Source organism: Amphibalanus amphitrite, unplaced genomic scaffold (genome assembly GCF_019059575.1).
Source record: "Amphibalanus amphitrite isolate SeventyFive unplaced genomic scaffold, NRLGWU_Aamphi_draft 000027F_arrow, whole genome shotgun sequence".
NCBI classification, from domain to species: domain Eukaryota; kingdom Metazoa; phylum Arthropoda; class Thecostraca; order Balanomorpha; family Balanidae; genus Amphibalanus; species Amphibalanus amphitrite.
The window spans coordinates 6588-19620 of record NW_024881523.1 but is presented as its reverse complement, the minus strand read 5'-3'; the positions used below and the strand labels follow the sequence as shown (position 1 = coordinate 19620).

Here is a 13033-nt window from a genome sequence, read left to right as displayed (position 1 = left end):
TGCATTTTACTCGATTTTACAACGCATTTCTTGAAATGCCTGTAAACGGTGAAATTTCGACCTTTGACCTGACCTGTGACGTCATCGGTTTGACCTAGGTCAATGAAATTGAGTCACAAGGTAGTTCCCTGATGGGGCTATCCAACACCGTTTGCCGCTTGTCGCTAGGTTGCATGGTTCTCGAGATCTTAGGGGGGAGGCCAAATTGCCCCCCCCCCCCAACAGGGCGCGTTGCTCGGCAGAGCCCAACGGGGCGCGGGTCACTTGGCTTTTTCTCGATGACAACTGTTTCTGTTTTAGCCACAGACTCTAAAACAGAAAACTATATCATATTGGAGGTGATATTGATACATTCCTTTTCGTTTTCCACACTAGTTTTTTTTAAAAGATAGGACTTTTAAGATATATCGTCGATATAAAGTTTCCTGAAAATTTCAGGAATTTGTTTCTCATTAAATTGGTTTGCCTGTTACTATCCCAGAGGTTTGCCGTTCCATAAGCGTAAGGCATATTATCCATGCATTCAGTGGACTTGACAAGTATGTGTTCTGTACAGAGTCTCACCTGACTTTCTCTCAATGGCTGCTTTCTCGGGTTTGGGCTCAGAATCTAAAAAACAAATTGCATGGGCTCAAAATCATGAAAATAATTAAACGACTAGACATAATCTTCTGATAAAACAACCCTCATCATAAACATACGCAGACATATAGCTGTGTGATAGAAATGCACACAAGACATTTAAGCCTCAAGGACTGTCCCCACTTCAGGCCACATATGATCATTTGGACATATTATATTTATCTGGATAAAATTACAATGCAATGTGCACTGTGCAGGCACTATCCTGGCTTTTTTCAATACCCTGCTTATGCTTAGACTCCGAATCTATTAATCGATATCAGATATAATATGTGTAAATATACACTTATAGGTGCTGGTCGGGTATGATCAGCAAAGATAAAACATGATGACAAACATGCGTGTATATGTGAAAAACGTAATCATGCTATTCCAATAATATGATTGGTCAGATGCAAAAAATATACATTTTTCATAATTATGTCGAAGTGTTATGATAATATTGTTTGACCTTCTATCGCTGTAGATGGAGATGTTTTATTTTAAGTCGAATCTTTATTCGTATTTTGTAAAAAGAACAAATGCTGACCTCCGTCATATTATCGATACAGATACAAATATATATGGTAAATCAACAATGTTAGATAAATCAAATTAACCTGATCAGATCCAATTTCTAACAGCATTTTGCTGCATTTGAGATAGCATCAATAATAAGCACATTACACACCAGTCAGAAAACCTTGCAAATAAATGGAAAAAGAAGACAACCAAGGTACAGCCCACCGCTAAAGTAATGTAGGGTTTTACCAATCTCAACGGTTGGCTTTGACTGGCGATTGTTTAATGCGGAGTGATCGAAAAGAAAATGTCAATAGCTAAAGTTGCAGCTGCAAGGGAGACGATACATATAAGCTACATTCAAAGTTTCATTGTAGTCTGGCTAATCGTTCCTAAGCTTCAGAAGCAGAACATACCCATGACTGAAACCCCACATTACTTCTGCTGTGGACCGTACATGTCCTTACCTGGCTTTCTCTCGACGGCGCTATCATCAGTTTTTGGCTCAGAATCTGTAAGAAAAAGTCCCATGCATCAGGTCATGAAGTTAAGTAAATATGTTGTCACATCAGACGTCCCTGATTGGAAAGCTTAGGACATGATGTGCTGCAAGGGATCGGAAAATGTTAATCATATACGAAACGCATTTAACACTCAACGAACACCTTCACTGGCCTGGTAATATAATCATGTGCATTGTGAATATATTGCACGTTATTTAATGTCATGAACAATGTGCATTGTGCAGTGCTTTTACTAACCTGGCTGTTTGCTGATGGCGACTTCTTCGGGTCTGGCCTTAGATTCTATAAAAAAGATAACAAGACGCCATATCAATCACAAGCTCATGCATGGACATTGGTAGGGTTAATAATTTTGATTTGGATGCTAATGAGAGAAACATCAACAGCATTTGAAAGGATAATTGTGCCACTGAAAAATACATTATTCATTATGAAGTGCAGCCAATTTTAACGAAACAGAACAACGCATTGAAACTTACCTGGCTTTTTCTCGATGATGGCCGCTTCGGTTTTAGTCTGAGACTCTAAAACAGAAAACAATTAAGTCATATTAAAGTTGAGATAGATAGGTTCCTTTTTTGCATGGATTCTTTGTTAAAGATAAGATTAAAAGGTATCGACGAAGCAAAGTTCTTGAAAATTTCGGGCATTGAAGTTCTCAATACTTTCGTTAGCATCTTCTTATTCCCATATAGGGTTACATTCAAGTCAGAAACTATGCTCAAATATTCAGCACTATTAACAAGGAAGTGTGCATTTTACGTGACTCGTAGGTATGTGAACTGGGTGTGCGGTGATTTTGACTGTTGCGCCTATTCTCTCATTCAATTTTCTTCTAAGGGGTTTTTATTTTTCTTAATGATACCAGGACAACGCGTAATACTAACCCGCCATTTTTTTTCTTCCTAGCGACAACAAATTTAGCGACATTTATTAGCGAGTTTGAGCTGGCCATGTAATAAAACGAATGCTATGAGGAGAAGGGGCAGTCCGAAAAATATTGAGGCGATAAGAAACATGCCTCAACAAGCTATCGCTTGTTTGTTGCTTTATAGTCCTCGGCTACGCCTCGGGCAATAAAGCATGTTTCGGTCTTCACGCTAGGACTACAATGACGTTACATCGGGATAATTTTTACTATTGCCCGCCATCCCATACAGTATTCATATACTATACAGGGTCTCACCTGGCATTTTCTCGATGGTCACTTTCTCAGGCTTGGGCTCAGAATCTAAAAACAGATAGCATCAGTTCAAAATCATGAATATGACTAATAACTGAGGAGGTACTTTTACTAAAATAAGGTTGATCATAAAATCGTGCTGATTTTGAGCTGTGCGACGAAGGAAAATGCACAAAAGGTATTTAACCTTCGCCCGCACATGCCATTTTCCCACCTATAGAACGCACATGGGGGGCTACCACCCCCCGCGCCATTTCGTTCCTGCTGGAGATAGAGCTTCGCGGCAAAGACCAACAGATTTTATGGGAAGAGACGAATCCAATGGTACCCAATTTTACCTCATTATGTCAAACATTGACCTTCCAGGTCAGGTCAAGCTAAAAATGTTGCTGTTTGGGGCCACCGTTGGAATATCACGTGCGGTGCCCATATTACCGATGGCGCTGCCAAGTTGTGATGCCAGGCCAGCTAGAACAGCTCTTTGTCACACTATCTGACTAGGTTTTTACCGGTTGTGGTCATTTCAGCTCAAGCTAGATCAAGGTCAATGATATGCATCTGTATGTCTGTGTGTGTCTGTGTGTATACTGATGTGTGCACCGATTGGTTTGTGTGTCCCTGTTACATGAGATCATGATCTGAGGAGCTTTTACCAAAAATACAGTCAAAAAAACCTCACGAAAAGTAAATTCAGCAAGCCTCAAATGCAATGTTTTTAGATGACCTAGGTTGACCATAACCCTGACCTTGACATCTGCACATCGTCGAATAACATGTTCCATGATAGGTGGGACTAGCAAAAACATACCGAAATCAAGGTGTCAAAAACTCACAAGACCCATAGCTAACGCAAGATATTGAGTTTTGGTCATTTGAGTCATGACATGACCTGAAAAAAACAAGGCCATATCTCCGAAACAAGAAACTACAGAAACTTGAAATTTTTAGTGAACGCTGAGAAAGGATAGAGGAGGGAGCAGCTATACGAAAAATCAGGCTTCTAGCTTTACAAATGTTCAGTGCAGAACAGAAAAGCTACCTGGGGGGTGGCAACCCCCCATGTGCGGGCGAGGGTTAACCCTATTAGTGGCAGGGGGGTTGTTTTCATCCACCCCTCAGGTATTTCGGGAATATCTCCGAAACTGCTGAAGCTACGATGCTGAAATTTTCTGACTTTTCCTAAAACTAAATTGGGCACATTCCCTGAAAATTTCAAGTTCATAACTTTACCAGGGGCGGCTCCAGAGCACTGGGAATTGGGGGTCCTATTCGTGAAGCGAGTCATTTGGGCGAAGATCACGATGCTGCACCAGTTTTACGAACAGTGAATGAAAGGTATCATGTGATAACATATACAAAGTTATTGTGCATCCTCTTTTGACACGTTTTTGCTATAACAGGCGGATCCAGGCGTCCAAAAAGGGGGGTTATGTTTTACCTCCCAACATAGGTGCCCTGACACCGCCTATGCATGACCAATACAGTTGTAGTCGTTCTCTCATAAGAAAATTGTAACATAACAAGACCATTACCACCCTTTTTACAAACAGTACCAACAAAAACCTTATTTACTATACTTTTTGTGTACCCCCAATCTCAATGATCTGTATCCGCCTATGATTTTTGAAAATGCATATTTTTAGGATCAATGTGAATTCCTGGTTCATTCTCTATCGATCGGCAAAAGTTGCGTTAAGATTGGTTCAGAAACCTGGCCGTGATAAACAGTCTAAAATGTATCTGCAATTTGCCCGTTTTTACCCCCCTCTACCCCCCCCCCTATTGACATTTTTTAATTTTTATTTTTTAGAAATGTAGATCACGTTCAGCGAAATCGAACGCCGTTTGAATTTTGAAACTCAGCCCGTTAGATCTCGAGATATCAAGGGGGGTCGTAAACAGCCCCCCCCCCTGCCACTAATAGCCAGGAGCCTGCCACTAATAGGGTTAACCCGCGCGGGGCTGGGGGGGGGTAAATTTTACCCCCCCTCGCGAATTTTTGCGATATCTCAAAAACGGCGGCGCGCAGCGCCGCCAAACTTTCAGTACCTTTTCTTACATCAATTTTACACGTTCCCTGAAAATTTGAGCGAAATCCGTCGGAAATTTTTTGAGAAATTGACGTTTTAGTGACGTCATGTTCGCCATTTACGCCTCAAAAACGGCAAAAGTTCAAACGCCGCTAACATCTTCATTTTTAAAGGAATCAAGACGTAACAAAAAAGGTTATACGTAATTTTACGTTGTCTATCAAATGGCTATCTCGGTTTTTTGAAAATTTTGGATTTTGGCCTAAATTTTTTCAAAAAACTGATTTTTTTGGGAAAATCATTATAAAATCCAAAATTTTGAGTCTATCGAAAAAACCGGAATATATGTCAGAGAAGTGGTCTATGTGCACCTACATACCAAATTTTAGAAGAATCGGTTCAAAAATGTGGGAGTTATTCAAAATTTTATGATGTCACGACACACAAAATTTTTGAAAAATGACTTTTTTGGAAGTTCTAGACCTCGTACGGAAACAAAAATAGCACCATTCGATTCGCCATGAAAAACTGCATCAGATAGACACCTTTTTAGGCCTTAACAACCAACTTCAAAATTTGACCTCACTTGACCTGACCTTGACCTGACCTCGACCTGAAATTCATCCAGAGGTGGTCCATATCACTTATTGAGTGTGCCTATTGAATTCTATAAGTAAAATGACCCATAAAACATGTGTCGCACATGCCCTTTTCTATATTTTGTTTTTTGGTGACCTGACCTGACCTGACCTGACCTTGACCTTGACCTCTGAATGATATTGTATGCAACGAATATTGTCTTGGTAGCCTAAGAACACGTTTTGGGCGATCAGTCTCAGTCCATGACTCCATTCTTCGGCAACTACGGTGCAAGGCCGATACTGTAGAAACTTGCAATTTGTACCCTTGACCTGACCTTGACCTTGACCTCAAACTTTAAATTAAGTACATGTTTTTAGTAGTTCGTGATGAGAGCTTTCGATTGGCGTTTGAATTTTCCAAATCGGACCATTAGTTCGGGAGATAACAGGGGGGGTAAAATTTACCCCCCCCCCCCAGCCCCGCGCGTTCGGCTGGAGACCCCAGCCCCGCGCGGGTTAAGTCTCATCGACTCTCCCTATTTTAGGGGAAATGGTCATTTGGGCACATCCTATACTCCACTATATACAATGCAACGCCATGCAGGTTGTACTAACCTGGCGTTTTCTCGATTGCCACCTCCTTAGGCTTGGTCTCCGAATCTATAAAACGATGCGACATCAATCACAGGCTCGTGGACAGTACCCATGTAGGTATAGGTTAGAAAGACTTATTATGTACTTATGTATGAAGATATAGAGATAGACTTCTACGTGCTGCTGGAGAATGATCATTTAAATTTTAAATAATGATGAAAAGTATGTACTTGCGTAATGTTATAAAACATAATCATGTGCCTCCAATAAAATGGCAGATCATACGAGTATGATAGAAATGTACCATCTTTTTCATTATTTCATCAAAGAATGGTGATTCACAAAGTGTTACATCAATACAAAGAGTTATGGTGTTATATCTTGGCTTTCTATCGATGCAGCTCGAGACTGCTTTATCAATAGCCGGTTGATCATTGCCATTTATGTATTTATGAAGAAAGGACGCCGACGAATACTAACCACTAAAATATTGATATAGTCATGAGTGATGTATTGCCAAATAGTCATAAATCAAATGGAACTGAATCTGATGATTTACTGTTTCATACAATTTCTCACTGTATTTATGGTAAGTAGCAATATAAAACACAAAGTAACTAGATCAGTCGGAGAAGCTAGCAAATAAATGGAAAAGAAGACAACCAAGGACATGTCCTTACCTGGTTTCCTCTCGATGGTGACTTTCTCAGTATTTGGCTCAGAATCTGTAAAAAGTTAAATTTATCAGGCGAAAATCCAGTAAATTGGGTAGCTGCATCTCACACTTCTGATTAGAAAGTTTAGAACAAAATGCACTGAAAGGGATTGAAAAATGTCATAATCGTAAATGTTATTGTGCACATGATTATATGAAACGCATAAACACTCAACAAACACCTTCCCTATTCAGGTGACATAATCACGTGCACTGTGCACATGTTGTACGGAAAACATTGTCATGCTCAATATGCAGTGTTTTTTTTTTTTTACTAACCTGGCTGTTTGTTGATAGCGACTTCTTCTGGTTTGGGCTCAGATTCTATAAAAAGATGAAAATATGTCATATCAATCACATGTTCATGCACGGACACTGGTGGGGTTATGAGTTCTGATTTGGATGATAATGAGAGGAACATCCATATCATGAGAAGGGATAATTGTGCCACTCAAAAAAAAATCACTTGAAAGGTGCTGCAAACTTCAACGAAATAGGGCAACGTATTGGAACTTACCTGGCTTTTTCTCCACGATGGCTGTTTTGGTTTTAGTCTCAGACTCTAGGAAAAGGCAGTTTAGTCACATTAAAGGTGATTTTGATAAGTTTCTTTTATTTTTCAGCATTGCTTCTTTGTTTAGATAAGTTTAAAATACATCAAGGAAATAAAAGTTCTTGAAAATATCAGGCTTTTGAATTTATCATGATTTTGGTCAGCCTGTAATTATCCCCAAAAGTTTACCGTTTCATGAACGTTAGGCATTTTATTCTAACATTCATACCATTGGCAAGAATGTATAACACTTGAACACTGTACAGGGTCTCACCTGGATTTCTCACGATAGTTACTTTCTCAGGTCTGGGCTCAGGACCTTTAAAAAAACATATTCTATGAGTAACCGTGAAAAAACATAAAAAACTAGGCATTAACTTCGATGTAATAAATGTTATCATAAACACACGCAGACAATCAACTGCAGGTATAATAGAAAAATGCACAAAGGGCTTTTTAGACTATACGATTCTCCCTATTTCAGACCACATGCTCACATGCTCATTGGACATATCTTACTCTACTCCATGCAATTATAATGTAATGTGCATCTCACATGTGCTAAACTGGCTTTTTCTTGATAGCCTCCTTAAGCTAAAAGACAACAACCAAGAGACATGTCCTTACCCGGCTTTCTCTCGATGGCGGCGTCCTCAGTTTTGGGATCAGAATCTGTAAAAACAAGTTATATTTATCAGATGGAAATCCATTAAATTTAACACATAGTAACATCTCACCTCTCTAATGGAAAACTTTAGAAGTTAGTGCAATGCAAGGGATCTGAAAGTGTTAAAACCCTATTCCTGGCGGGGGGGCCTCAGGAGCCCCCCCCCTGAGGTTTTTTGGTTATTTCTCCCAAACGCGTTGAGCTAGGAAGCTCAAATTTTCTGACTTTTCCTAAAAGGCTTCTACGCAACATGTCTGAAAATTTTGAGTTGATCTGACCTCAGGTCAGGTCACCAGAGGCGGTTTGGTGACCCTACCTCAGAAAAGTTTGCAATCACGCCAGAGCTAGAGTTTTTGACCGATCAATTTCTTCTCTTCAGGCTTTAGTTAGGGTACCAGTATGTGCAATTTGTATATCTCGGAATTTTGATATCGGTGACCTAAGGTCAGGTCAGTTTCGCGACCTCCCCATTATAAGTCAATGAGGGAAAACTCAACTCCCTGTTTTTACCACTAAAACCGGTCGGAATGGCCCCATATACCATACATGACTTCATATACGATCAACCTTCACTACCTTGAGGTCTGTTTTGCTGTTGGGCAGCTGTGAGGTCATGTGACGTCATCAAAGGTCACCAAAGGTTTTTGGCCAATAACTCCGTACAGGAACAAGATACAGACGCGTGGATCGTCTCATTGTGTTCAGCTCGTCAAGACGCATCGAATGATATACATGATGACCTCGAGGTCACGTGACCTGAGGTCAACCTTTGACCTTGACCTTTCGAGGTCAACATATATATCATTCGATGCGGATTGACGAGAGGATCACGATGATGCCCTTAGTTTGTTCCTATCTTGACTAATTCGAAAGTTATTGGAGAAAAACTCTCTCCATATCTAGCGCCGCCATTTTGACTTTTTCGATCCCTGTGACGTCATCTTTGACCTGACCTGAAAATGACCTTAGTAAAAATTGTAGATCTTGACCGTGCGTATCCGATGCCCTTTACCGTTTGTCGCTGCGATGTGTAGTTTTTGAGATCTGAAGGGGGGCCGAATCGGCCCCCTCCCCCCGCCAGTTTCTTGTCCCGGCGGAGCCCGCCAGGAATAGGGTTAATCATATACGAAATGCATTTATTTGATATTCAGCGAACATCTTCCTTATGCAGGTAGCATTATCATGTGACTTGTGTCTGTGTTGTACGGTATAAAATTTCACGCTCAATGTGCAGTGTTTTTGCTAACCTGGCTGTTTGTTGATAACGACTTCTCCGGGCTTGGGCTCAGATTATATAAAAAAGACATAAAAAGACGTCTTTTGAATCACAAACTTATGCACGGACATTGGTAGGGTTCAAACTGAAAAGTTGTGGATTTGGATGATAATGAGGTTAATCCGCGCCCCGTTGGGCTCTGCCGAGCAACGCGCCCCGTTGGGGGGGGGGGGGGGGCATTTTGCCCCCCCCCTAAGATCTCGAGAACCACGCAACCTAGCGACAAGCGGCAAACGGTGTTTGATAGTCCTATCAGTCCTATCAGTCTTACCTTGTGACCCAATTTTATTGACCTAGGTCAAACCGATGACGTCACAGGTCAGGTCAAAGGTCCAATTTTCACCGTTTACAGGCATTTCAAGAAATGCGTTGTAAAATCGAGTAAAATGCATTTCATTGGAAATCATCGATGGGGCAATGTTCTTCAAACACATATTTTGCTAGTTGAGGTCACTGATACCAGGTCAGGTCACAGAGGTCAGGTCACTGGGGGGTCACAATATGAAAGTGTCGTGTGATACATGTTTTATGGTCCATTTTACATGACAAATGCGATTATGTGGGTCAGGCAGCCTTTGGGGCCAGCTTAGATGACGTTTTGGTCAAGGTCAGGTCAAGGTCAGGTCAAGGTCAGGTCAAGGTCAGGTCAAGGTCAGGTCAAGGTCAGGTCAAATTAGGTCAAATTTCAAAGTTGATATTTTGCATAAAATGGGTATCGAATCGATGCAGCTCGTCACGGGGAGTTCAATGGTGGTCTTTGTTTTGCCGTACAAGGTCTAGAATCGCTAAAAATTGAGTTCAAAAATTTGACGTCATCATTTTTGAACAGTTTTTTCGCTATAACTTGGCCAAAAAACGAGATATCGATCTGAAATTTGGTATGTATATAGAAGAGCGCAGTGACTATCACATATATTCCGGTTTTTCGAAATTCGGAAAAATTTTGGATTTTTTTTAGTTTTTTTCTTAAAAAAAATCAGTTTTTTGAATTTTTTTGGATCAAAAACCCAAAATTTTGAAAATCCGAGATAGCAGTTTTGCAGCGCCGTTTCTTGTCTACTAGATCATATAAAGAACTTTGAAATTGCTTGATAACTGTAGATTTGGTGAGCGTTTCAAGATTGCATGTTTTTTTGCTCATTTTTGCTCGAACATGACCTCAGTTTGACCTCAATAATAGGGCGGGTCGATGAAAAAAGTTTTCAAGTGAAGAGCGATTTTCCTACGGGCTGATCCATAAAACGGTTAAAACATATTTTTTGCGAATTTTTGAAAAGGAACTGGGCGCGCCGTCCACGGTTTTTCGAGACCACTTTTGCTAATTTTTCTCGTTGTTTGCAAAATTAAGTAGGAAAAAATCGAGAAAGATACTATATTTACCACTTTCCTAGTTCTACATGCTTACCCCCACCTCTTCACAAAGTTTGGAAACCCCAGTGGCAGAATCGTGCTCAGAATAGCGATTAGCATCGGCGATCTGAGCGCAACGAAACCAGCGCCATCTATTGAGCGAGTTTGGCATAACATTGGTTTTGACGGCTTTCCGACCGTTAAAAGCTGACGCAGCCGCTGCCAGGGTATATTGCCGCTGCCACGTCGGGTATATGGTGTTCTTTGGTGTTCCTAAGTGTCTGGTGTTCCTTATTTGACACTAGGTGAGTTGTACCCATTCGATCCATATACTAAGTTGCTCCGGAAGCTATGTGATTTCGCCAAGAAAACAGCGAGATGCTTAACTTTGATATATGTTTATCAGTTAAATTAAGTTTTGCAGACAGATAAAATCAGTCCAAACCGTATGATCATTTTTGAATGCAATGTAGCCAGCCACCTTACCGTTCTAGGACAGAAAATCACACTTCGATAATTGATTCAAACGCCGGCATGAGAGCGCTGCATTGCGTCCTGACGGCACACATGATGTAACTGAGACGTGCTCACTGCTCTCTTAATAACAACAGCGTATGCTGCCTAAGTTAGGAGCCGGACGGCTCGCTCCACTGCCTGAGTACTCTACAATGCCCGATTGTCAACTTGCATTAAGTGCCAAACTGCGTCAATTCCTATCCCTACGGGTATAATATTTTGCATTAACAGACATTCCAAGCTCCTGAATGCGAAAAAATTTGATTTGCAAAGCGATACTCTCCTACACGTTAGCTAAAGTTGGTGGGGCAAAGCGCTCATTGGTGGGGAAAAAATGGCAAGTTCGTGGGGCAGCCGCCCCACCAACTGAATAGGAAACTCCGCCCCTGCTCGCCTCAATGTGCAGTGGTTTACTGACCTGGCTGTTTGTTGATAACGACTTCTTCTGGCTTGGACTCAGGCTCTATAAAAAAATAAAGACGTCATCCAAGTCACATGTTCGTGCACGGATATGTATTGGTGTAAACTTCTGGTTAGGATAACAATGAGAGAGACTTTCACAGCATGATGAAGGCTAAGTATACTACCCAAAAATTAGTTTTTTCTTAAAAGTTTTTGAATTTTTAAACGAAATACAACCACCCAATGGAACTCACCTGGCTTTTTCTCGATGATGACTGTTCTGGTTTCAGTCTCAGGTTCTGGAAAGAAAAAAATGTTTTCGTATTTAGTGATATTGATACGTTTGTTTTATTCCTGAATGTTGATTCTTTTTACAACAGAATATGAAATATACACCGACAAGACATTTGCAAACTTCAGGTACTTTAATTTCTCATTCGATTGGTTAGCTTGTTACATCCCATAAGTTTACTGTTCCTAAGACTCAAGGACTGTCCCTATTTCAAGTCACATATGATCTAGGAAGGGTCTCACCTGGCTTTCTCTCGATGGTTACTTTTTCAGGTTTGGGCTCAGAATCTAAAAAAAAAATCATAGCATCAGTTCCAAGCCATGAATATATTCTAAAAACAAGTCATGATTTACTAATTAAATCAATCCAATCACACAAAAAGATGGAAGCCCCCAGCTGTGCGATGAGGAAAATGAAAAACAAATAAGACTTAACCCGCGAGTTGCTGGGGGGGGGGGGGCGTTTAACGCCCCCACTTTTTTTCGCTGGGCCATAGCATAGCCAAAATTTGGGTACCTATAGGGAATTGATCGAAGTTTGTTGTGACAAAGTTTCAAAAAAATCGGTCGGAAAATTTTTGAGATATCGAGGTTTTAGTGACGTCATGATTTCTGAGTTTTCGACCAAAAACGGCATATGTATGTTCAAAAAATCATATAAAATCACAGAATAGATATACAGACATGCCGTAAACGCCATTAGACTGCCAATACCATGAACGATCAAATGGCTATCTTCGATTATTGATTATCGTTCCGCATTTTACAAAATCTTGAACTGAATCTTGGCAATTTCTCGTGACTACTTCACGACCATGATACATGCATTTCTTAAATTGAACTTTTTGGGCCAAACACGTACACATATAATAAAATGGATGTGACCATCGTGTTCTACGCTCCAAATTACCCATAAAACATGTGTCACAGGCTGCGAATATCAGTTTTGATTTTCGGGGATATGTGCCTACCCGGTTGACCTGACCTTGACCCTGACCTATGCTTGACTGACCCCTACATGGAGCTGGCACTCTTGTAGGCCTTATATGATGGATTGTGCACCATTTTGACAGAGTTTATGACGAGAGGCGCCCATTGCGAAGTCCTGAAGTCCATGCTACTGAAAGCCCGATTTCAGGTGTTTGACCTGACCTTGACCCGACCTGTGACCTCAAAATTCAACTTTAAAGTACTCATCTGAAGCGTCT

The 13033-nt window shown here is 40.7% G+C and overlaps 1 protein-coding gene and 1 long non-coding RNA gene across 2 annotated transcripts in view; both read right to left on the bottom strand.

Annotated features, from left to right (window-relative positions):
- The window catches only part of LOC122364742, a 50714-nt gene extending 43386 nt beyond the window's left edge, over nt 1–7328 (bottom strand). The window contains exons 1-9 of the mRNA XM_043335434.1: nt 7288–7328; nt 7050–7094; nt 6736–6780; nt 6077–6121; nt 2854–2898; nt 2147–2191; nt 1905–1949; nt 1611–1655; nt 565–609 (exon numbers count right to left, since the gene is read on the bottom strand). Of these exons, the coding sequence (XP_043191369.1) occupies nt 565–609; nt 1611–1655; nt 1905–1949; nt 2147–2191; nt 2854–2860 (187 nt within the window). The 5' untranslated portion in view covers nt 2861–2898; nt 6077–6121; nt 6736–6780; nt 7050–7094; nt 7288–7328. The remainder of the gene's footprint in view (nt 1–564; nt 610–1610; nt 1656–1904; nt 1950–2146; nt 2192–2853; nt 2899–6076; nt 6122–6735; nt 6781–7049; nt 7095–7287) is intronic.
- Nucleotides 7329–11550: 4222 nt separating this feature from the next.
- On the bottom strand, nt 11551–12114 carry LOC122364023. Its single transcript, XR_006253473.1, has 3 exons — nt 12069–12114; nt 11789–11833; nt 11551–11595 (listed from the first exon to the last, which is right to left on the bottom strand). It is a non-coding gene; the product is annotated as an uncharacterized LOC122364023 (long non-coding RNA).
- Nucleotides 12115–13033: the final 919 nt, after the last annotated feature.